The sequence below is a fragment of the Sturnus vulgaris genome, chromosome 5 (assembly GCF_052056855.1).
Source record: "Sturnus vulgaris isolate bStuVul1 chromosome 5, bStuVul1.hap1, whole genome shotgun sequence".
Taxonomy (NCBI): Eukaryota; Metazoa; Chordata; class Aves; order Passeriformes; family Sturnidae; genus Sturnus; species Sturnus vulgaris.
This window is the reverse complement of record NC_142247.1, coordinates 25,923,523-25,949,643: the sequence shown is the minus strand read 5'-3', so window position 1 is coordinate 25,949,643 and position 26,121 is coordinate 25,923,523. Positions and strand designations below refer to the sequence as shown.

The following is a 26,121-nucleotide window of genomic DNA, read 5'->3' as shown; positions in this document are numbered from 1 at the left end:
TGCAAAGGGTACTAAAATCAGTGAAATATCCCCCCTCCCAAATCACTGATTTCACTGGGCTTTGGATCTTCTACCGAGGAAACCTAAGAATTTCTGTGGAGAGAGTTTTGGTTTGCAATACAGATTTTGTTTACAGATGGTAAAAACGTCACACTTTAAAGTTCTTAATTAACTAATTCTTCCATGATCTACTCAACTGCTGACTTGCCATATTTAATCACACCCTGTAAAGATTTGTGCAGGAGTTATGTTAGAACACATTCACTTCAGGCACCTAAAGTACAAATGGGCCAGGTTTTCAGGGTATAAATCTGGGGCATCTCTTATGCAGCTGACTGACCCCTAAAATTAAAGTATGAGACAGGAGCTGCAGTAAAACTCAAAGCAGATGTAAAGGAAAGGTGTGAAACAACAGGAAGAACTGGCACCTTGCAGGAAGAATTTGATCTAGGTTCATCAAAGAGATGTCAAGCAGGTAAGGTGGCACAGTAAGCAGCTGAACTCATTTGGGAGAGATAATTGGGGCAAGAGAGACTGACAATAACTAGCAGGACTGATGAAAGATGAGACAGATGAAAGACTGGTAGGGCAGAGAATTGAGTGTGAAGGTTTTGGGACACAGGCAGTGAACAACTGACACCCCCAGAGCAGACAAATTTAAACCGGAAGGAAAGATAAGAATTAACACACACTAGGGACTTCTGTATTTGCAGAAACCTGGAATTTTAGAAGGAAATGTATCCATCTACTCACCAATACTAGTGTAAGCCAGTTGGAGAGAAGGCCATGGGGTCTCCTCTAGCATGGGACAGTGGTTCAGCAGTCCTTTCTTCAGATCCAAAGGGACTTCTGCAAACTTGCAGTAATCCAAAGGAGTTACCACTTGATCTTTTGTCTTTTTTGGTTTGAGGTGACTTTTCATTTAAGTTCCTGGTATGCTGGAAGTGCATAGGCAGTAAGGGGATAATAGTCAGTCTTAAGAGTAAAGGTAGGGAAAAAGCCTCAGACATCTGTAAGATGAGAAAGTCAGGAAAATTGCTGTTGACCTCTAGGGTAAAAGGGAAGCAGAGGCAGGACAAGGAGGGCATATGAAGAAGTTGGAACATTTGGATGCTGTAAAACCAAGAGTTCATTCCAATGACTGACTTAGAGGAAGAAAGTGGAGAATAGGCAAAAGAAGAGAGGTGATACAGAAGTAGATTGCATTTGACATGAGAAGGTAAGCAAACAAATCCAAATGAGATGCAGGTGACAAAGGATTTTGAGAATTACGTGAGTAGTGAGGTCTCTAATATGCTGTTGCGAATGGGTGTTTTAGGTTGCTTAAAGAATCACTGGCAAAGGTATCAGCTAAAGTAGGTTTAATAAAAAAGTGAAAACATGATAAAGTTCATTGGCAAGGATTCAGTTTACTGCTAAACTACATAGTTGAAGCACACAGAGAAAAATTGGACTAAAACCTAAAATCAATCAAACTAAATCAGTCTAACATTATCTATGTGGAGGTTGAGGATGGGAAAAGTTTAAGAATGGAAAAAGAGTAAAAAAGGGAATGAGGGGGACCCTCCTGTTGAGTCACAAAGTTCAGAGTAGACACTTAGCTCCAGACTTGATCAATGGCTTAGGCCTCAAGTTTTTAACAGCACTTAAACTTAACAGCACTTCATTGACAGCCTAATTTAAACAAGTTAAGAAAAGATTGTTTAGAATTTACAATGAGCACGACAGCAACACACAGGCCTAACTTGCATACGAATCTAAAGTACTTAGGAATTACAGAGATCAATACTCACGGTGTGTCCTGGTTTTGGCTAGGGCAGATTCATCCTCCCACCACTGCTGAGAAGGGCAGGGTTAGAGGCGTGTGGGTGTGGCTGGGTCACTATTCCAAACCATCCAGGTCATTGTGGGGGGACGTGGTTCCAGGTGGCAGAAAAGGTGAGTGCACAGCAGAAATGTCACCATTTTGTTCCACTTTTCTGGAGGAGCACAGTGGTGACCACAAGCCTTGGGGTGGTACGGAGGGGGAGCAGGGCAGTCAGTGCCATGCAGACAATCCAGCTTGGCAGGTTTGTCCATCCTTGTTTCTCGTTGTCTGGGCTTGGAGAAGGAGGACACCAGCTGTGGGAGTGTCTGCCATCTTGTCCTTTGTCCCAGGAGTGGCTGCTGGGCTGTGGTAACATCCATCACTTTGTCTTCACCTTGGTGGCCATGCAGAGCTGGGTGGGGGTGGTGAGCTCCTTCCTGTATGTAAATCAACTCTTTTATGCACTGTTGTTAGGAGCACCATTTGCTGTTACTGTTTGTTTCTCTTCTCTCATTGCTTTTTCTCTAGTAAATTATTATCTCAACCCATAATCTCTGCCTTTTTGTCCCTTTCTCACTGGAAGGGATTGAGGACAAGGGGAGCAGCTGTTTGGTTTTAAGCCACAACGATTTGCAATACTATATTCACACTGGGCAGATACACACTAAAGGAGTGTGGACACATACCTGTGAAAAATTCCCCTCAGGATCAGTGAAGTTAGTCCTGGTGGGTGCCTTTGCATCATTTTGAAGGGTGAAGAGTTGAGCCTTAACAAGTGGGGGTATCAGCCCAGGCTCCATCGTTGGCTTTTGGCAGTGGTCCTACAAATAGAGTGAACGTGAGAATTCTCTCACTCAGAAGAGTGTCCCGCTCAGAGTGAGTTGCTGGCTGCAGCCCCCTGCAGCCCACTTAGACCGCTCTTTATAGCGTTACAAGAGAGTTTTCTTTTGTCGCAGCAATTTTCCATCCTGGCCACAATTCAGGTCAGTAACTTTCTGTAAAAGTTCAATCATAAAAGCAGTGTTACACTTGCATTCTTATGCAGGCGAGAAAAATAGGTTTCCAAGACTGTTCGCAAAAAAGCAGGAGCTCGTTAGCCAAAATAAGTTCCTGGGAGCACACAGTGTTTCTGATGAGTTCAAGGAGCTTAGCTGAGCTGTCATTCACCAAGGTCAAAGCCTAACAAGCATTTCTGAAATCACAGTGTGGGCCAGTGTGAGAGGGGGATGCACCCCACATATGAACAGTGAAAAAGCTGCTGCTGGGACAAGGCTTAAAACTGCAGAAAGTCCTGACAAACAACAGGGAGCTTCTGTGTTTGTGGAGTTAGAGGGTTTCCTAAAGCAGATGTTGATGTTGCATTTGAGACTGGGTGGAGTGACTCCTCCAAGCTGTCCTGGTGTTTATTAAAAGGCAGAAGAGCCACTGCTCATAGCTGGGAGGAAGAAACACTCAGCATCTCTGGTTCTGGTATTCTGCCAGGAAGTTTGTGGGACCTGCAGAACCGCAAGGTACACATGCCTTGCAGTTTAAAGTCAACATCTCAGCATCAAAAACTGGCATGGCCATAAAACGGTAACCATTGGTAAGGGAATTGTCAGGTTGTGAAGATTTTGTCTGTCCTTCAGAAAAGAAGCTGCACGCTAGACAGCTAATACACATACAACTGTGAAATAGTTTATCTCCCATTCTAGATTAAAATAGGCAGTTTATGCCACATGCAGGACTCTAATTTTGCCTTAGGTTTCTTTCGTTCTGTGTGCTTTTCAGCTGGCTTGCTTCACATTTCACTGGAAGATGGCATCTGATATCAACAAGACAATAGTCTAGAAAGAGTAACTTCAACTATCTCCAAAGTATCAGCCAAAGAACAATTGACTCTGTGAAGGAACTGCATGGCAGTGACAAGCACCTAAGGAGAGACATGGCACAGAGATTAGAGACAATATTTAGATGTGGGCACTTACCTAAGAAGAAAGATATTTATTATCATGTTAAAAGACCATCTGAAGAAAATGGAAGTAAAAAGGACTCTTAACTGGCTGGAAATCCTGGCAGGATTTTCAGCCTGCTGGAAAGCATATGGGGATAATTCTTAGGCTTCTACTGAAAAGCTCTGCAATTATTCAGAGCTCTTTGGCTTCTTTAGGTGAACTAACTTCTTTGCCAAATCAGCAAACTGCCTCTAATGCTATCAAGGCCACTTGATTCTGGTTAACCATTGCTGGTTCTAGTTAACTTTCATACCTGATAGCCTTAGCTAGACAGAAGCTGACCACAAGTTTCACTTGTGGCCAGAGTTCACACTGGATGTAGATTTTGTGGAACTGGTGCATGATTTTGTTCCTACAGACTAGACAGTCACAGTTCTCCTCGTTACAAGCCTGAGTGCAACCAGCACTTGGTGAGTGCAAACCCCAGTGTCCTGCTGAAGAGGCAGGAGAGGGAAAGCAGAGACATGGCCCATGGTCCTTGCCTTTCAGGAGGGCTGTGCTCCAAATAAATGAACGGGAAACGGCATCTCCAGCTGGCTCCTGCCCTTGTAAAGAACACAAGCAAATTTCTCTTCAATCCTACTTAACCTTTATAGAGTGCCACATCTTTCTTCCTTCTGTGGAAGTCAGGTACCTAGATATATTCAAGAATGTGGGTCCGGGTAAAGTGGTAACAACTAGGCAGACAAAAATGTTATCAATGCTATCAGTATGTAAATAAAACCGAATTCTCTCTCTTTCCCTCTCTCCTGTCTTCTCTTGTCACTGAGCTTGCATAGGAAAACTGCTTCTTCTGTCAATTATAAAAGCTGGATTCAAAACATTTTACAACAGCATAAGGAAAGATGAAGCTTGCTGGAAATATTCAGGAACTGCCTGGATGCAGGCCTGTGTCACATGCTCTAGGATGACCCTGAGCAGGGAGGTCGGACCCACTGTGGTCCCTACCAACCTTATCCATTCTGTAATTCATACAATTCCTAGTGTAATGAAGAAGTCTATCACAAATGTAACTTCTTATGCTCATTTGATTGTAAGATATGTGCCTTTTTGTCTTTTAAAACATGGCATTTCCTACTTTCAAGTCATTAGTACTGCTCGAATTCTCCACACCCTTATATAAAGCTAAATTAATTCTAATATTAAATCCTTAGGGGAAAGACAAAAAAGGAAAAAAAGAAGAAAAATTCATGCTCAGTGTTAAGGGTAGGCCAATGGTTGAGAGAAGGTGTTCAGATTTGAAGGTGGTATATTTGCTATCATATTTTCTAAACATATAATAGAAAATCAGAAAGCCAGTGAGACAAAGGAAATGGAAATATGCTCCAGTATAGAGAATACCTAATGAGCATTAACTTTATCCTATAGTGACACCATGAGGAAAAAAAGAAACAGACCACACTAATTTAAAAAACACATTAGACGCAGTGCAGTCTTCATTCTTCCACTTGTGATTATTGGATAGTGATAATTGCAAGACTACAGAATATAGGCTACAGGCTTAGGCATGTCCTAAGCAAAAATATCCTAGTGTATATAGTCGAGATGCATTACTTCTTTCTTGAGTTAACGTTGCAAAGACTAATGTTATATTTCTTTAATTTACCTTCCAGACAATATGCAAGTCTATAAAAGTATCAGTGATGGGTTAAGTGAAAAATTCTGCATTGGAATTGAGTGAATTGACTGAAACATACAAGTGTCTGGGAATGCTGTGCATGAGTGGAAGTTATTATAAAAAAAGATTTTAGATCTTTCACCATGGCCACCTCTCTGTCACAGCCATTACATTCAACTCAGCTATATTTATATAAAACTTGAAGAGTTAGCTAAGTACCTCAAAAACCTGGAAAATGGAACTGATTGTCACAAGTAGTGGGGAAAAGAGGTGCCAACATGATCCCCAGCCCTTGATGTGACAGGAAAGCCCTTTAGAGAGATGTACCTAAGTAATTCCAGCTGGGGATACATACAGCGTGCTACACAGACAAAGAAAAAGATGGGGGGAATTATTCCTGCCAATCTGACTTTGGGGATATCGGTTTCCCAGCCAGAAGTCTAGTCCTGGCATGATGCAATCTGCAAGGAAACAAAAATTAGAGTATGTATTGCACCTGAAGGTACAGATCACCTGTGTTCAATACTGCCCATTCTAAAGCCAAACTCATAGGAAGGTGAAAAGATTTAAAGATCAAATTATACAGAACAAGAGTGAAATTCTTCCTGATTGGCAGATGAGAAACAAAACCTCTGAATCCTACTATTTCATTGCAACCACTTCTCTAGAGCAGCCTTCTGCAGACCTGAGGCAAGGAACATTATCAGAGGGTCTCTGAAGTTCCTTCCCGTACCTCCTTTTATATGAGACATATAAAGCAAGGAAATAAAGATCTTAGTTTTATAATAAGCCATAACGCTTAAAACAGAACATCTGGAAGCATTTAAGCAGAAAGAGAACGTTTTCATTAGATGTTTGTTTAGATTCCATTTTGCATGGAGATGCATGGATTAAGAGCTAATTCCTTTGTTGTATATGATTTTACAAGTTTATTTTAGATCTAAATATGGTGTAATAATAAATTAAATTCCTTTATGAAATCCAAAGTTCATGTGTTGACAATGATGTGTTAAAAACAAAACAAAAAAAAAAGTAAGTAAAACAATTAGAAATCTGTCAGTAACGTTTGCCAAAACCAGTCTCTCAAAAAACCACAGCAGTGAGTAATGCCTAGAAAAATTCTGTGGTGCTCAGAGTAGACTCTACTTTTCCATAGAACCTCAAATCTGCCATCCCATTGTTTTCCTCAGGACTGACTTCAGGTCAGTAGTTGCCTCAGTCACCTCTTTAAAAACAGCATATCTGCAACGGTTCACAACTTTTTGGAATTTATCATTTTTTTAAAGTGTGATGCATTTTACCACATGTGATTCAAAGGACTCTTCATCATATCTATTGCAGACCAATGGCTATTTATCATTTGAACTTGGTGATTCAAAATCCTTGAGTTTGAACAAATGCATCCTTGCTGCCTGTTCTGTTAAGATTATCAATTTCCAATGCCATATTTCCAACACCATATTTCAAAACTGTGTCACTGTGATCAATGGAATAAGCTTCTTTTTTTAAATTACATCGGTTTAATACTAATTTCTTATTTGCTTTCCTTATTGGTATTTTCACTCCTTGCTTGAAAAACCCTTATCAGTTGCCCTTATATTTTGTAATTTTCACTCTAAAATATTATAAACATCATCTCTTAATATATTTGTCTGTGTTGCACTGCACTTTCTATACCTTTTTTAAAGGGATGTCACGTAAGATAACATCTCATTCAGAGGGTTTGGTGGTGTGGTGGCTTTTTTGACATCTGTGCAACTGTGATTTCTTGGACCCCTTTCAAAGCTTTCCAGCTTTTACACATCCTACATTACATCTGTGCTCCCAACCATGTCAAAATTTATTTGCTGGAATGATTCCAAATCTGTAACTCCCTGACAAAGGTGATACTCTGTTACACAAGGAATATGCAAGCAGAGTACAAGTCAATGACACCTGGAAAACTGATAATTTTTTACGCTTTGAAATTGGTTTCATAATAAAGATTTCATAAAGGTTTGCTTTTCAAGAACGTCTCTGCTGATCCAAAGCCAAATGTGTGGGTGTTTTTCATCTTGCTGTAGTTGATTTAACTTGTAAAAGGAGACTTAACTTCCTTTCTATAGTTCCTCTCAATTACATAAACATTCCTGTGAGCCAGTCAGTAAGAGTTTATGACAGATTTAGAGCTGCTTGGTGATAATTTATGAGTACTTTATGCTGGCCTGATTACTGAAATGTTTGCTATATGGCTTCATTTGTTTAGTGTAACAAGAATTTGTCGGGAACAAAACAACTCTGAAAGGGAAGGATGGATTAAAATACCCAGTTTTCAAACTTTACTCAGTCCTTAAAGAATGCCAGAATTATTTGAACATCCTGTTCAACATAGGCTATAAAATCAGCTTAGAGAATGAAAAGGCAAAATCCAGGAATCTGCAAGAGCAAACCTTGTATTTCAAACGATAAGTGCAAAGTGCTTAACTGCTAAAAAAAGTGCTGCTTCTGCCAGTCACCACAAAAACACCACCACTCGAGTTACACCTTAATGTGCCACTGCTGCTGGATTATCCATGCTACTGATCTCTGATAATGGTTGCTCACATCTTGTCTTCACTTCCTGTGGGGTAGAATTTTTGCAGTTCTCCCCCTGGACTAAGTCTTTGGGTTGCAATGCCTGATTCAGCTGTTCACACTTTGACATTCTGACTGGGTTTATGAACATTCCTTTTTTTCCCTTCAAGGAATCTCAGCAGCTATGAACAGGCAATTTATAAATGTCAAAGAAAAAGATCTCATTTTAAATAGAAAAAAAAACATTTTATCAGAACTCAAATATTGCTAAAAACATATTCTAAACAGAAGAAACTCAAGTTCCAAGCCCCTTGCTTCCTGTCATAGGTATTAACTCCAATGTAGATATCCAGATTATGATGTATTCTTTCTCACAAAAGCAAAGACCTCTTGTATTTGCTGCTAACTGCTCAAAGTATTCACTGTGATCAAATTCTCTTTTTCCAAATGGGAAACAAAACAAACACATCAGCAGATACATAACAATCCTAAAGTAACTTCTAATCTATCATAGAACTCAAAGAGCAAAATAAGTAAAGTAAAATGGAGGGACAAATTGCATGAGCTGGAAGCACTGTGGTTTAATTTTTGAAAAGGAGGAGATATAATTTGTATGCAAAATAAAAATAAATATGTAAAGGATTATCATTTTCAGAGAACATGATCTTAATTTCCTAAATCCGTATTTTAGCAAAAATCCAGCTATATGATATATAACACCTAAATGTAACAGCTTGTAAAAGATCATTTTTTTTTTGCTCTTACATGCTGAAGAAACCAGAGAGATCCAGAACACAAACTGAAAAAATGTTCCATTCCACAGTCATTTTGTGATTAAAAGAACAAAGAACAGTGAAGTGAAACTACCAATACTAGAACCAATACCGAGCAGTGGAACTCCTCATTTGAAGGAAGGTTGACATAAGCAATCAAAGACTAAAATGAAATGTAAGGAGTAGTACAGGAGCTTGAGAAACTGCAATGTGTAAAGACCTCACAGCTAGGACAAGCTAGGAGGAAAAGCAGAACATAACTCAAGGAAGAGACTTCTTTTTCTGTAGCCACCAAAAGTTTAACCCTTTCAACAAAGATATTCCTGGGAAAAGGAGAATAAAACAGTCGAATTGGTAGACTTATTTCTTATTTCTTATTGCCACCTATTGTGTTTAATATATTTTTAACCAAATTTAAATGATCAAGATATGCTATGAAGCATATTCCAGGTCACATGAAGTTCAGTTGAATTGTACCTATGTGTGGCAGGTATTCACTGATACAATCTCACAGTGAAAAACAATTCTTCCACAAGTTCAGCTAGACTCCTTCAACCATTCATTTGAATGAATATGTACTTGTAAGATCTTCCTCAAACCCAGTGCTTCAGACTATAAAAAAACAGCTGCTGACTCAAACCAACAATTTAATAGCTGAATCCTTGATACTTGATAGAAGTAATTTTTTTAAAGTAGTATTTGCTCTATAATTTTTGAATTAGAAAAATTGAAACTCCTTGGCTTTGATAAATTGAGAGTGCAGCATCCACAAGACATTAAAATATCTCTTTAAATATTTTTAAAACTCGGACATATTCAGGTGACCTTTTATGTTATTATTAAACATATACTCAAATAGAGGTAAAATTTAGGCAACATTTCTTCTGTTTAAACTCTTTGAAACTATTTCTCTTCCTATTTCCTAGTTCTGAGATATAAGTTACATATTGGTAAGACCACACATTTTCTCCAATATGCCAGCTGGAAATAATAACCTATAATTGCTATCCTGTACTGAATATAAATAAACTCCACAGCACCTTTTGAGAAATCATGCAAATACACTGAAAAAATTAGGAGGTACCAGCTTCTGCAAGTAGTATATCTTACCTTACTGTGTAGGTGCTGAATGTTCAACCATCAAGACATGATTATTGGCTTCAGGTTGGATTCTTTGGATCAAAATATTTGATCTGCATTTAGAGACAGATTTCCACTGGCCTATGTGTACATCTGTTCATTTATCTATCCTCTAATAAAAAAGACTCCAAGCATTTCCAAGTCTCAAATTAAAAATATGTTATTCCTCTCTGGTATTATTTCAGGGCGATTAAACCAAAAGTATATTTTTCAGACTTTCCTTAATCTTTTTTTTCCCTACACTACTTCTGCCAAGGGGCTTATAAAACAACAGCCAATACTGATCATAGAATTAAATTAAAGGAGGACTTTAAGTGGTTATGACTCGGAAGCACAAAAAGAAATGTTGTCATTGTTACTCTGGGACAGGAAAACTTCCTCTCGAAATGTATCAAGGCTAAGATTTCTTAGCACTGAAATAAGAGTTTGAACCAGAAGGCTACAAAGTCTTATCAACCCAAATACTGACTCTAATGAGGAAGAGGAATATGACATTATTACTATCTTTGGAGGAAATGGCAGGCAGATGTGACTTTTAGAAATAAAGAAAACACTGCTATCATGTGATAGAAAGTACTACAGAAATGTGCTATAGAAATGGTATTTTCTATACAATTACAGAGAAGAAATAGAAGAGTCTAATGCTTTGGAAAAGTAAAATAAAAGGTATTTAAAATATTAGGCATACTCTTCATAGCCATTTATACATTAGAAGTAACACATGCTTTACCTAAGAATATTTATGATGAGTTTGAATGGGTAAATTTGTTTGGTCTCATTTTGAGCCATTTTAAACGTCATGATTTTCAAAACTCATCTGAGTTTGTACATTATTAGAGAAAGCGAACAAAGCTAAAAATAAATCAGAGACACAAATAAATTGAAGGAAGCTAATACAGTAAGAAATTTAAAATACCACATAAACACATGGAATCTAATTGCAGCATCCTAAGTAGTACTCAGAGAATGCCTCTTGAGTACAGAACAAGAATCCTCTCTAGCCTGAAGGACATGAATCTAACCATTCTCAGAGCACTTCTCCTATGTACAACATATGGTTTGTTAAATGGAAACAAGCACAGGAAGCTAATTTGTTCTGTAAACAATCAGGCCCCAAGAGAGAAACTGCCTATTGAAACACTTATAAGACACTTTAGCTTTCTCATCCTCCTGAACAAACACAGACAGACAGCTTAAATCGTTCTAGTCCAATTATCACTCAGTTTTGCTATATCTCTCAAGTGCAACTGTAGGATTTGATATAGGAAGTGATGAAGCTGTCAATGACACGTGCAGACTAAATATCTTACTCCTTTATACTTCCAGGATGCACCCTAGCAGTCTCAGCCTTGCCCTCTATTAAATCTAGTTGCAAGGTTTCCCATAAAAAACCCTCCTAGAAGAACGCTGTGCAGTGAATTAATCTGGAAGAAAAGCCTCTTAAAACCCAAGGAAAGCCAAACCCACTGGCCCCAAACTCCCCCAAAAAAGGCCCACACCAGCATCAACATAGACTTGGGTAGCAGCACACCCCATGAAAACTTTGGAAGTGCTCAAAAACACAATCAATCTACTGTCAATCTATTGCAGAGTTTCAGCCACAAACAAGCTTGGTCTCAGCATAACATCTTACTGCATATTGGAAGAGCCAGTGAGGGCTCCATTCCTAGCTTGAAAGAATAATGAGCAAACAATGAACTAAGTGAAATTGAGCACAGAAAAGGAAAAAAAAAAAATCATACTGAAAGTGTTCAGAATATCTGGCATCCTCTCTGGTCTCCAAAACATAAAGGTTATTTGGCTTCTGCTTTTCTTGGAATAGAAATAAGAAATATTTAGAATATTTAGAATATTTAGAATAGAAATAAGGTGTCCTGAGCCCTCAGAGCTCTTGGGCATCATCATCACCATCTATGAACCCAAATAAATTTGTGCCTCCATAATAGACACAAGGAGGAGGAAAGCACAAGGTGGACAAATACACCTGAGAGCTGGTGTCCTATCAGAGGGAAATACAGCCCCAAGGATGACTTTTCCACTCCTGGGCGTTGCCATGGAATCTGTACTTGCTATGAGGGAGAAAGGGCAACCAAACAGCTCAGAAGAGGGCTATGTTCTACTTGCAATTGCAAAAACATACCTGAATTCTCTGCGATCTGCTGCCATTCTGGATTTGGTGGCTTCTTGAAGATGAGGGCAAGCAGCCTCCCTGCAATGTTCTGGGAGTCTCTCAGCCTGGCTTTCCCCTGAAACCTGCAGGGGCATCAGCTTCTGCAAAACACCTCGGGAGTGAGTGATAAGGACAAAGACTCTGTTGTGGCTAGATACAACCTGGGAACTGGGCCCCATACAGAGACTTCACTGAATTTAAAAATTGTAAAAACCCCCTCAAAACAGCGATTTGAACAGCGTTCTGTAATAGGAAGTTTAACTGCATAATTTTCAAAAGGACACAAAATAATTTCAGGGTGGGGGATAGTCCTCTACTGGCAACAGGTTTCCAGTTCCAGTTCTACCCCCCCCCCGTTCCAGATCTCTATTTGGAAAAACCTCAGGCACCCAGTGCACAGTTCTATTTCAAATAACTGTGTAAGATAAGAGAGGGGGAAGGAGAACACTGCAGTTGGAGGAATGGTACACTTTAAGGCAATACAAAGCATCCTCTTGAATGTATCACACATGGGTACAATTCCCAAAGGAAGAGAAAAAGAGAGATGTGTGAAGCAGCTGTAGGTCTAACTGATAAAGAGACTCAAAACTTCTACAGAAACTGACAGGCATGGTTAATAGAAGTATACAAATTGTTTTCACAAAAGCATATTATAATTTCAGTTATAGAACTGGATAAAATTGGCAATGCTCATTAGTTAAATTTGAATGTAGGCTGATTCGTTTTGATCTGATATTAAACAAGATAATGGAAGCACTAATGTTCAGTCTACATAAAAATTGCTTTTAGTCAAATTCTCTTTTGTTTCCTTAACAATACATGTAACATCAGAGAACAGCCGAATCTGATGATACAGCAAGGCTTATTTTTTTTATTACAGTAAACTGTATTCTTAAATATTTTGAATTGAAGAAGTTGCTTTCCTGGCTCCTATTTTAATGATTTTTCACTTGAATTTTTACATACTCTTCCTGCAAATCAGATCTATTTTTTGGCTCTTCAGACATTTTCATCACTATTCCTCTTCTTCCACCTCAGTTTCAAGTACTTACAGTCAACTCCAGACTCCTACATATGTGAATGCAACCATCCCAACATCACCTTCTGTGAAGAACAGCTTCCTCAGTTCCAGCAGCAAGCACAATGCTTCTGTACTGTCATTCTTCCAAAACATCAAGAATGTATTATCTCACATTTCTTCAAGTTTCTGTGCTATTGCTTCCTAGTTACTTCAAAATCTGCAATTATCTCTGAACTCTGCTCAGGCACCATTTTCTTTTTGCATTAAACTGTGATCAGTTGTTTGGGTTTTTTTCTTATCAGAATTTCATGAATGTTCTCAGAGGAAAGAACTTTCTGCCCTGATTCCTCATAGGAAATATTTTTCCTGTACGTTTTAACCTGGCTGGGTCTCTAAGTTCAGGTTCCCAAGCAGTAAGGACAGCACAGTCTCTGGGATAGAGGGATACTGGCTAAGAGAAGCTTCCTGCTCCTTGGATCTTCAGCTACTCAGGGGGTACTGATGGGCTCTCTACAAACCAGATACTAGAAGCAACTCTGTCCTGGACAATGTGGACATATTCCAAAACTTTGTTTTCCTTCTGTTTCCTTTTTTCTCCACACCCACATTTAATGCTGTTGCTCACCTATCAAAGCACTTTTGATGCAGTTTGTAAAGCAGTATTATATTTAGATTGAAAACAAAACCACATTAAAAGATGCAGCACTACCCATCCATCCCAGGTATAAAAAAAACTGACACACATATTCAAAATAATTTACAACTTTGGCCAATATTGCCCGGATCATCTTTATTAAGTACTGTACATACTTGGAATACAAAACATTATGGTCTTTTCTATTGAATTTCTTCTCTTTACATTTCTGCCAGCAGTACTTTGATTATACTGACCCGTATTCAACAGCACCTTAGAAAGAGTAGAATTTCAAGTTGGAAAAGAGGAAAAACGAGTGATTGTCAAAAACAGGGAAATACTAAGAATGGCTATTAAATTTTATGAAATGCACACAAAAAATACTAAAAGTAAAAATTTCATTATTCAGTACCAGTTGAGATACTTGCTACAGTACTTTTTACAATCAAGTAATTAGACAGTGTTCCACTGCCAGCCACAAAAATATGAAAATCATATTAATGCTTGTGCATTTGCTCATAGCAGTTGAGAGGCAATTGAATAGAAAAAGGCTTACTAGGTACCAAATAAAACATTGCTACTCAATTATTTAGAAAGCATTTATCAAATACAATTAGTACAAAACATTGATATTTCTACCCTATAGTCAATCTAGAAATAGACCGGACTGTAAAAATTACAAAAGAATTAAAAAAACATAAAATCACATATTACCAGGCAAGAGATCAACTGGGCATAGAATCCCATGTAAACAAAGCTGACAACAGTAAAGTGTCTCCATAGTATAAACTGAACGTTATTTCCAAAAGAAAAAAAAAAAGAAACACTAAAATTCACACGTTCTTATAATTTTCAATACATAACTTTTAAGCCATTTCCATTCTCATTTGAGCTAGCCAGCTCTACTCATCTCTCATCCTTGGACTGGAAATGTGGCACAGTCTCTTCCACTTCAATTACAATATTGAATTTCAGATTTTGCTGTGAGAAAAGAAGACTCAGGATGTTTCCCTTAATAGGGACAGCTCGTACATGCTACAATGCACTTTATCTCCACAGGTTTGAAGCAACTGGGAGGCACAGCTGCTGTAAACTCAACATCTACTTAATTTGGTTTGAACATCAAGCACCAATATGGCTGGTTTCATCTTTCAAATGAAGAATGCCCCTGCTTCTTCCCATTCTGTACCAAATTCAAATCCTTGCATCACACACACAAAAAAAGGGCTTTTTGCATCTTCCACAGTTGTGTTCGTGGCTAGAGAGCATTTAGCCATCAGCCTTAGCATAAAATATAATTTCAAAGTATTACACGCTTATTCTTTCTTCACTGCTATTAATATTAATTTCAACTAATTAGAATAAATCTTAATATAATTTTCTTACAAAACTGGAAGCAACACACTTAAGATGCAAATCAAGATTTAAGGATTATAATAATGCTTATTAAAAGCAAGATTAAATGCAAGTTCATTTAAAAAAACATGCATAAAAGTACATAAATATACATGAATACAACAATTAAATATAATTCACAGCTTAATGACTGTCAGACAAAGCAGAATTTTATTTCCAGCTTAAAAAAATAGTTATCTTTGCAGTGCTCAGCCCTCTAATCAGAACTTCTGTAATACATAAAGAATACCAAGACTATCAACAGTCACATATACGCTGAAATTAGGGGACACATGTATTGACTTGAGGTTTGTTCCATTTGTGTAGAAGGTTTGTAAGGATTCTCCAGTAGTTACATTCCACCACTATAAAAAATAATAGAAAGACATTTTCAGTTAGGTAAAGGAAGTTTAGAATAAAATCTATTAACGTGGTTGCCAGTTAGCCCAGATGACTTCTTTTATCAAAGAGGTAGAACTAAAAATAAAATCATCAAATTAATTAACATTAAAAATAAACAATCTTTAAGTAGAATAAGTTTACGACTAATTACTAAATATAAGGCTTTCAGATTAAAAGAAACTTCAAAAAGACTGAAGCTATTAAATTTCAAGAAAATATACAAAATAAATTCAGGTATTGTCCCTTACCCCATCACAAAATGCAATCAATAGATATAAACTGCAATATGTCCAAACTTATAAAAATTGTATATTTTCATATAACCAAATGAATACATGAAACACTGTGCCAGATAACTTAAACTATAGCAGAATTTAAAACTTAGCCAGACACACAAGAGGACTGATCAGGTCATGTTTGAAAACACTTGCAGTTTTTTTAAAAGGGCTGACTTCTTTTTCAGTGAGATTACAATTTTTTAGAATATGCAGTAAGTACTAACAACAAAGAAATCAATAAACCTTCAACCATCAATTTACCACAGTCTGAAATTTCACATTTCTCAGAAAAACTGTAGATCAATGCAAAACTAGACCTAACACAGCACAAAGCTGTTATTCCATTGTGCCTGTAAGAAGTCTACCCTCTATTCCAGCAGCATTTGAGTGCAGCAGCAAAATATCACAACAGATTACCTTCAGCTTTGATCACATTGAAAAGCAGATGGTATTACTATTTTTCAGCTTACTCATCTCATGAAATATATAACATTATAGTTGTGTGCATAATACAGATTTGCAACTACACAGCTACAATGCTCTGATTAAAAACAGTCCCTAAAATGTCTGTTATTTGATGGAGACCTCCTGAAAAAACAACAAAAAAAAAATAACCAAACCAAAAATGGATCTTAATGAGCTTTGGAACCTTTGTTCTGAATAAATGAGCAGGTGCTGTGCCAGTGGGTACCACTCAGGCAGCAAGTTCAATGGCACACAGGTGGATACACCCCATGTGTGACTAAGATGACTCATTCATTCAAAGCTCACCTAACTCTACAGTCCAGCTCAGTCCAGCTTTTAGGGGTCCAGACTCCTGAAATGTTCTGGATGTTGTGTGTTGACCCCTGCCCAAGTACAAGGAAAACACTGACAAACTGGAGCAAGTCCAGCACATGGTCATTGAGGTGGATGGACACCTAGAACAGATGTCATGGAAGACAGAGCACTACATTTGTTTAGGAGGCTAACTGCTGTCTTCAACTACTAATAAGAGGGTTAAAGATAACAGAGTCAGACCCTCTTTACAGGGCCCAGAGGCAAGCCTGTTGAATTGGGGACAGTATTTTATGGGGCAAAGCCCTCAACAATTTTACCTAACTCTGCAAACTACTTCTAGCAAGGGGCTGGACTAGAAGAATTTCAGAAGTCCCTAACATCCTAAACCATTCCACACTCCAAGAAATAACACAACACCATACTGTGCAACCACAAGATGAAATGAGGAGGATGCTAGAAACAAAGTGCGTCTTGCTCTTTAATATAAAATGAACATCAGAAAGTGCTTTCAAAACTAACTTAGAAATTTCAACACAATTACTGACTTCAAAGAATTAGTCTGATAGCATATCTAACAGCTAGACACTGACCAACAATCAACTAAACTCCATCCCTCTGAGTTGAGAACTTATGACACCTGTCATTTCACACACATACAGATAACACCTTTCTAATAACAGGTGTTGGCTATCACAAGGGAAAAAAAGCCAACACAAAATCTCATGAGAGATTTAAAATTACAAAGAACCATCCACAGAATGAAAAAAAGGCCACCTCTTCCCCCTTCCAGAAAAACATATGCCCAGTAGATGCCTGAACCAATGAAAGATTGATGAAAACACTGATTTCCTCCAAGTATTGCTTATAAAATGTCTTTCAAGGCAGAAAATCATCACCTGCAATTTCTTCTGAATTTCTACTTATGATAAAATTTAAACCCCAGTATCTCAAAAAAAAAAAAAAAAAGCACCTGATAAAGAGCATTTTTCTGCTCATTATAAAGAAAACAATTGTCAGAAGTGAGTGGATATTAAGACAGACAAAAATACTGAGATCTTTAAAATTAAAGATGTTAAGGAAGTACATTGTGAATGAAAATCTGAAGTTAATAAAAATGGAATGTATGGAGTTTGAAAAGAAACCTGAATTCTTAAGACTTTTCCAGGGGACTTGGAGATATAAGAAGTGAAAAGTGCTAGACCATCACAAAAATGAGGCAGCTTTGTTTCAGGTCTGTTTATTGCATTAGTCTTAATTGTCAGAATACTGCCATTTGATAAGGTATGACAGGATATTTTATTATTTCAAGGCTTACCTTAAGATAGCCTCCAGATGACACAAGCATTTTACTGTCAGGGGAAAAGGAGAGGTCTGTTACCCAACCCCCATGTGTTGGTTCTCCTTCATCTACAGTAACTGGGGAGCAGAAATGAAGTAATGCACCTGTTAAAACGTCCCAAATCTAGAAGAGAGGAAAAAGTATTTATAGAAAGAAGTTTAAGAGGAAAAAAAAAGTGTCAAATAAGGAAACCTGAAATGCATTTTTCTGTATTAGGGGGAAAAATCCAAAACCTTGCAAATATGTATTCTACTTGAAGTGACAAAATAATTTTTAAAAGTCTTGTCTTAGAACTGTATCTTATATAGAGGATTTAATCACACATGCACTTCACCATAGAATTATTATTAAATCATGCAAATCAGTTCCTTAGCATTCATAAAACACAAATCTATCAATATGGTTACAAGCTACTGCCTCATGTGGCAAACTGCCATTTTCACCCCAATGCTAAGAAACTAGACATGCAGAGCACAAGCCATAAGAACATTTCTGTCTGTGAACTGACAATCAACTGAATTATAAAATAACATCAAGATTCGAGCAGTACCCTTATTTCTCCTTTGTCATCTCCAGTGGCCAATAGTTTGTTATTAGGAGAGAAAGTACAGCACCGCACACAGGCTTCGTGGTCTTTCAGTTCATGAAGAACAGATGAACTTTCAAAGCTCCAGATCTAAATGGAAAACATTACAGAGGAAAGACAAGTTCAAAACCAATAATGATTTCTTTCTAAAAAGGTGTTAGCAATAAACTATGCATAAGACTTTTTATAAGTATGCAATATTTGTATGTGAATTTATGTAAATTATTACACTGTAGAGTCTGATTTTCTTTTTTATTACCTGAATCACACAAGAATGCACTTGCTATGAATTACTGAACTGAGTGTATGTATCTTTCCTTGGAATATAAGTTTTAATGAAATCTATATATTTACAAGAAAGTTTAAAACTGTTCATAGAAATAGGATTCATCAATCACTTGAAAATTTTATTTTAGAAATCGAATGGAATGCTTTAGGAACATAATGGGGCAGCCCCACTTCACTATTTTGTGCATCTCCTTCTGAACATACAAACCTATGAACAGAAACTTCACTGGAAGTCTCAGAAATTTTTCTTAACTTTACAAATCAAGACTGTCAGGCTCAAACAATCAACAAATCGATAGAGAGAAATAAACAAAGTGCTCTGCACAAAGCTATTAAACAAGCATTTATTTGTACAGAAGCCACTGGGCTTAAGTTATATCCAAGATCAATTGTGAATGACTGCAACAGCTTGAGAAACATGTTGATGGATACAGGAAATTTAAAACTAGAAATACAACAGGAATAATAACTTGAATAATCACTAGTTGCCTCAAAATGTAAAATACAGATTACTTCTCAGGACAAATAAGGCATCATTTGGACAGAAGCTAACCAACCTTTGCAGTTTTGTCAGCAGAAGCAGATGAAAATTTACTACCATCAGGTGAAACAGCACAGGAAAGAACAGCACCTCCATGACAAGCAAAATCTTTTTCTGGGTTTCCAGTAGTGATATTCCAAACCTACCAAAGATACAGAAAAAAAAGGTTACTTTTTTTAACAAAGTAAAAAGGTTAAAACACTTGCATCTTACACAACAATATATAAGGGATAAAACTCAGCTAGATATTTCTAATGTGGCCGACATTTTTTATATTCACTGGTATAGTTAAGATACAACAGTGTAGATCTTACTGAAAATAGAAAATCCAAAATTTTGTCTTAAAAGTCAGCTTACACTTTACAAATGATTCATTAAAATGTGTGCCCACATAAAATGTAGGAAATACCAAATGTTACAAGAGACAGTCAAATGTGTTTGATGTGATATCTCAGTTCACAGGCTTTTACTCACCTTAACGGTTCCATCAAATGACCAAGAGAGAATTTTTGAGTTTTCCAGAAGTCTAAAATCCTTGATTTCTTCCTTGTGCCCTCTTAGAAACACACATTCATTCAATTGCCAATTCCATACCTAATCATAAAAGTCAAACACATTTTTTTAAAAAGTGAAACAGCAAACATAAGAAACATGAAACAACTTTATTTTTCAGTAACAAGACTAATAACAAGTTGTTATGATGGAGGTGATTAATTAAAATGTTAGCTATTGAAGTCATCCATAATGGAGATGCTGAAGATTGAGGGTGCCATAGTATTTAATGGTCAACCTGTGACAGAGTTCCCTATAATAGACACATAATCTTATTTGCAAAGTGAATTTGATATTTAAAATTCACCGGTAATTTAAAAAAAAAAAGAAGGAAACTGATAACTTTCAGGCACCTCAGTAGTTTGGGGTTTTAAACCTTTGATCATTACAACATATAGACTTATTTCACCTGGCAGACCTCATGGTTGCTTATTTAAATTAGATTTTTTTTTTAAAGGGCATTTTTAATGAACTGCCATTTTGCTTTGCCTTTTTATAACACAATTACACTTCTATTTTTAATTCAACTATTCACTGCAAAATGAGTTTAGTGTAATTTTTTCAACAGAAGCTATTAAACATCAATTAATTTTAAACAGCAATGATTTAATGGTTTTCAAAGGGACAGGTTTCCTGCAGCAGGGTGAACAGAAAGCAGCGTGTGCAGTCCTGGGGGTTTAAGGAGGCGCTGCCCACCAGAGGGAGCTGAGGACCAGCACAAACCATTCCTACAGCAGAGCCAGGAGCAGGATCCCAAGGCTGAGGATCAGCACCCAGGAGCGCTTTGGAGGTTTTATTCAAACCCCAGGTTCGGCTGTGTGGGATGAAGGCTCCTTAGGGATCCTGTCAGCACTCTGAAGTGCTCGGCGGGACAATCCAGGGCTCAGCAAGTTCAAACTGAGACACGGATCTTTACTGCAGAACTGCACCCCTGGGGTGAATAATGCTAACACAGACATGCCAGAATGCACCTCCAGAGCAAATCTACCTTGCAGAGGGGCAGAGGCTCCTAATCTGAGCCCACATTAATGCAGCCACTCTATTTCTAGCTGGTTTTCAGCACTGCACTGGACAGGGTGAGCACACCAGCCCGCTCAGGGACTTTTTACATCATTCCCCAAGACAGTGGAAGGAAGCACACTGACAGACCTACAGCATCCCAAACTCTCATTTCAGAACTGATAAGTCACCTTGTTTGACAACTAATGTTTCTTTTACTCTTCTCAAAACCTTTCTATCATCCACAGCAGTAAAAAGAGAGAATCTGTAATATTCTGTAATTACCACATAAGGCATAAACAAAGGCTACACTTTCTACAGTCCCTGGCTCCTGAATGGAGCAACACAGAATACAGTGGTCATTTACTGAGTTTACATTATCTATAGTATAAAAGCCCTTTATTTTAAGTAAATTACAGCATTATCTTTTTTAATATTGCCCAAACCTGCATAACTGAATCACGAGCACTTAAGACGAGAGTCTGACAATCAGGTGTAAATCGACAGTGCTGCACAGATGTCCTGTAGGCCTCCCAGGAATTCAGAACCTTCCCATCTGACAACTGTAGTACCTTTACAATGAAGAATGTAATAATTGCGTTTATTTAACACACTTGAGGAAAACAAGAATATGCAATTTTTTTTTTAATAACATGAGATTGTAAATACATGATTTTAAGTCACTGGATTGGAACAACCAAAAATTCCTAGTACCTTAGTCTAGGAAAAATGAATTTTAGAGCTAGGTTAATAGCATTGCCTTTAAGTTATTTTAATTTAGACATCACTCATAAATATAAATTGAATTACTATATTGAAGACTATTATTGTATTAAGTCATCCAAATGATATTCATTTTAAAATGCATAAAGAAGAGTGTTTTCCTATTTTTAAAATCAGATTTAGGATTTAATACCTTTATTGTTCCACTGTCCAGTCCAAAAGCTGCAAATTTAAGATCTTCACTTAAGCAACAGCAGGAAATGGGGGATTCTTGGGCTGCTGTCTGCATAATAACATTATCTGTATTTCCATTGATAAGCTGTAAAATAGGAAGGTAATTAGAGTATTACAATGTTTTAAAATTTAAACTTAAATAAATTACAATATAGAGCTGAGAATGTACAAGAGAACAGTTGCGAACTTTAAATTATGAGTTACTTTCCAAAAGTAAAACCACTTTGGATGTTGGTGTACCTAGCACTCATTGCAGCAGGGCCCAAAGTAAGAGTGGAGCCACTATTTTCTTTAGCACAAATCTGGGCTCTCAGTGCCCCAATTTGAGATGATTCCTTCAGCTGTTACACAGAGCTTTGAAACATTGCATAATTTGTTGTGCAACACCTGGTCTATAGGTGCTGCACACATTACACACTGCTGTGCACATCTGAGCCACTTGGAGGGCCCACAGACCCCCATCATGAAGGGATAAGAGTTCTGGTCCTCTGCATCCAGACTCAGTTTCAACATCACTGTAGAAATTTCCCCTCAAAGTTTTCACTTACTAAACCAGGCACAGTTTCTAGATACAAGAATGTTATCATATATTGAGTCATCTGCTACAGATTCAACCCTTGAAAGCCAAGAGCAAGAGGTTCTTTCAGTGCTTCCTCAGTTTTCTACTGAGATTTTCAGGTAACATTCAAATGTACCAATATATTGATAAATGCATCTTACTTGTAAATTCTTCTGATTGTAGATGGCTAAAATCATCACTTCACTATTGTGAAACACAACATCTAGCTCACTTTTCAGCACAGCATCAGAAGACTTGCACACCTTCTTTGTTTCCCAGATCTGTTGAAGAACACAGCATTTCATTAGCTTTATTAAAGAACAAGACATAAAACTTGCTGAGTAACAGCACCTGTAAACCAAAGGCTTATAAACTTGTAAGTAACACTGACTTTTTAAAGCAATGAAAATTATGCTTCTGTTGTTTTTGATACTAGGGAAAGTATCAGAACTTTTAGTGTGCAATTGCTATACTGATTCCAACAGATTAAATAGAACTTTTTTTTTCCAGGCTAGCTACAAGACTCCCCGGTGTTTAGAATCATAGCTGTAACATCCAAAGTTTTCTATTCCAAACAGCAGCATTAAAATCCAATTACAAAAATTATGAAATAGAGATTTTTACATTTCAATTGTTTTCAAAATTTAATGAATGTATGTTAACTTGGGAGAAATGGAAATGTTACCTTGGTAAGATATAGCTCTATTTTCACAGGTTTTAATGAGACAGTACAATTACAGAAATCTACCCTAAATATTAACAGGCAAATATATCTAAAACCGAAACATATCAAGTCTGCTAGAATCCTCCAAAAGCCTCAAAATTCCCAATTCAGATAAAATGTAAAACAAAATAGAAGGTTATAATTACTCTTGAAGTGCTACCAGACTTTAAAAAATCATATAGATACAGAGGAAATCTAGATAAACAGTAAATAAAGCAAAAAATCCAGCACATTTTACTGTACATATAAATTATTTTATAACAAATATTTAAATTTATAGTGATTATAAACTTACATAAAAAATACACAAGTACTTTTTAATGTATTTTATATGATATATGATTTTACAATAAACAATTCCTTAAACAAGTGACTTAATACCTATCTAAATTCAGATTATTTGAAAAAAGAAAAGTTATCTTACTCGTATTGTCTGGTCATCAGATGAAGTCAGAAATAAAGATCCATCTGGTGAAAATGTCACACAGTGAACCCAGCTCGTGTGTCCTCTGCAATATGCCACTTTTGATGAAGACTCAATATTCCATAACTACAATAAAAATATGAAATAAAAACTCACATGGATTTAGATTGCATTTACAGTGAAAATAAGAAAGTACATTTAATTACTATGTCTTCTAGTATTTTCTTAATTCTTATTCTGAAATCAGATATAACAAGAACTGTGCCTGCTTATCAGATTTCGATGGTCAGGGAAACTGAACCAGCAGCCTCTTTGACTGCTATGATTTTAAAAGACATAGTATAAAAAAAAAAATACAAGTTTGACTGGACCATATAGACCAAAAACCCAAACGACCCTAAAACAATGACAAAAAAACCCCAAACCAACCTCAACCCCAAACTTGATGTTTGTACAGACCTACTCTAGCCATGCTAGCCTCAAAGTTACTCTAGATGTTTCCTTCCTTCTTACGTACCAGCACACAGAAGGAGGGTTTGGTTTGAGTTAAACAATATTCCTGAGAGTTACAAGAGCAGCTTTAGATTCACTTAGTAAAGCAGTCTAGTTTTAGATAAATGTGGGTTCCATTGTCCAAAATTAACATGTAACTTTAAAACATTATTTCACAGATGATATTTTAAATTTAAGAAGCGAGTGAGAATTAAAAAGAATGGAGCATATCAAAAGTTTGCTAAAATAGCTACATTTGTTTTATCTCCGCATACAAGAAACTATTAGGACAAATGTAACATTTTAAATTAAAAGTAGTCTTCCGTGGTTTAACTGCAGACACTTACCTCAACAGAACAGTGAGACAAAGCAACTGCTACTAATTCATCCCCAGGACAGAAGTCACCGTATTGGATTGTGCTGTGATGACTTACAATGACTTGACTTATTAAACCACATGTTTCAATATCAAAAAGCTGTGAACACAATCACAACAGAAACCCTGTTTGAATTACTTCACTGCTGACAAATAGCTTATATGCTCAACACTGTACATTCTTGAATTCAGAAGGTATTTCTCTTAGTCACAAGTTTGTTGATCACATATTTTTATTTACACACACTTGAAATCAGGCATTTCTATCTGAAAGATCTTAATGGCCTGGAATTTTTTTTCTAATCACAATTTCCACCTATATTGTAATACACTACCTCCAAAAGACTACTAAAGTGAGGTACTTACCAGAAGCTTGTTTTTGGCTACCACCAAAATCATTTCACCATTTCCCGACCAAGAGCAACATTTTACTAAAACCTCCACATCATCTGGTTGTTCATCTGCATTTTTGAAGAAATCTTTTATCTCAATGCTTTTTAGTTCATTTCCTGAGCGTGCTTCCCAAAGCTGGAATAAACAGGAAATAGACACAATCTCTTGGCTGAATAGGTACCGAATACAACAGGAGAGAGATCCCAACTACTTCTTATGAAAAAAGGCAGGGAATAAAATACAAAGGCCCCTTGCTACTTTCCGAAGTCCACAAATAGCATTAGAATATTCACAAGTCCAAATTATTTCTATATTTATAAGAGGAGAAAAACAAATTAAGAAATAAAAGCAAACCACAAAGAGGATTATGCTACATCAGAACCCTCTCCTTGGTTTTTCCCTCCTATCATTCCAGCTACAATGCTGCCTCAACTTCTACTTAAAAAAAAGAATAAAACCAAAAATAACACCTGCTCTGGAACTCTGTAAACAATCTACTCACCATGAGAAATCTGATATACATCTATCTTTGCACCTTAATTTCATTGAGGGACCTGCCTTCACCACATTTTTCCTTATGAACAACAGCTACAGCAATCCTTCTTTCCTGATTTAGCAACTACATAGAAACATAAGGGTTTTAAGAATTCCAATTCTGAAATAGCATACTTCTGTTGCAACTAAAGGCAATAAAAATAATAGTTGCACTCTCAGAAAAACACAAACCTCTCAGTTTTCTCCTAGTGCATACAAGAAAACAGCATATGGAAATTGCCTTTAATTTTTATGTCTCCTGATGATTCATTTTCAGAGATGACAAAACCTTCAATTAACCTAAAAACTTACTACTACTTCTGGTTAAACATTTACTCCCCACTCAAATTTTCTTGATAAAGCACATTAGGGGACAAAAATATTCAAAATTAGGCTAGTTAGAATTTATTTGCAACTACAAGCAGTTGACTTTTTTTTCCTGGTACTGGACAAAACCATTTCAAAATCTTGCAATGCAAATGGGACCAATAATCGACTGGCTCAGAATTTAATTCATTAAAGCTGATCATGCAGACACAAAATTTTCTTATATATATTTTGCAACTGATACAAAACCTGCCCGTCCGTCATCAAAACAAAGGGCTGATTTAAAAATCTACTGTGTACCTTTACTGTTCCATCTGTCGAGCAGCTAGCAACAAATTCATCATTTGGTGAAAATCTGCAGTGATTGACAGAATTGTCATGACCCATCATCGTATTTCTACAATATTTTTTATTCAAATCCCAAATCTGTAAGAGAAATAAACATATCAATATCATCATATTCAT

The 26,121-nt window shown here is 36.8% G+C and overlaps 1 protein-coding gene across 1 annotated transcript in view; it reads right to left on the bottom strand.

Annotated features, from left to right (window-relative positions):
- Positions 1-13,829: 13,829 nt before the first annotated feature.
- The window catches only part of APAF1 (apoptotic peptidase activating factor 1), a 28,835-nt gene continuing 16,543 nt past the window's right edge, over positions 13,830-26,121 (bottom strand). The window contains exons 16-27 of the mRNA XM_014889612.2: positions 25,957-26,082; positions 24,769-24,930; positions 24,374-24,502; positions 23,535-23,660; positions 22,548-22,667; positions 21,787-21,912; positions 21,317-21,442; positions 19,794-19,913; positions 19,336-19,461; positions 18,455-18,580; positions 17,881-18,027; positions 13,830-15,470 (exon numbers count right to left, since the gene is read on the bottom strand). Of these exons, the coding sequence (XP_014745098.2) occupies positions 15,327-15,470; positions 17,881-18,027; positions 18,455-18,580; positions 19,336-19,461; positions 19,794-19,913; positions 21,317-21,442; positions 21,787-21,912; positions 22,548-22,667; positions 23,535-23,660; positions 24,374-24,502; positions 24,769-24,930; positions 25,957-26,082 (1,578 nt within the window). The 3' untranslated portion in view covers positions 13,830-15,326. The remainder of the gene's footprint in view (positions 15,471-17,880; positions 18,028-18,454; positions 18,581-19,335; positions 19,462-19,793; positions 19,914-21,316; positions 21,443-21,786; positions 21,913-22,547; positions 22,668-23,534; positions 23,661-24,373; positions 24,503-24,768; positions 24,931-25,956; positions 26,083-26,121) is intronic.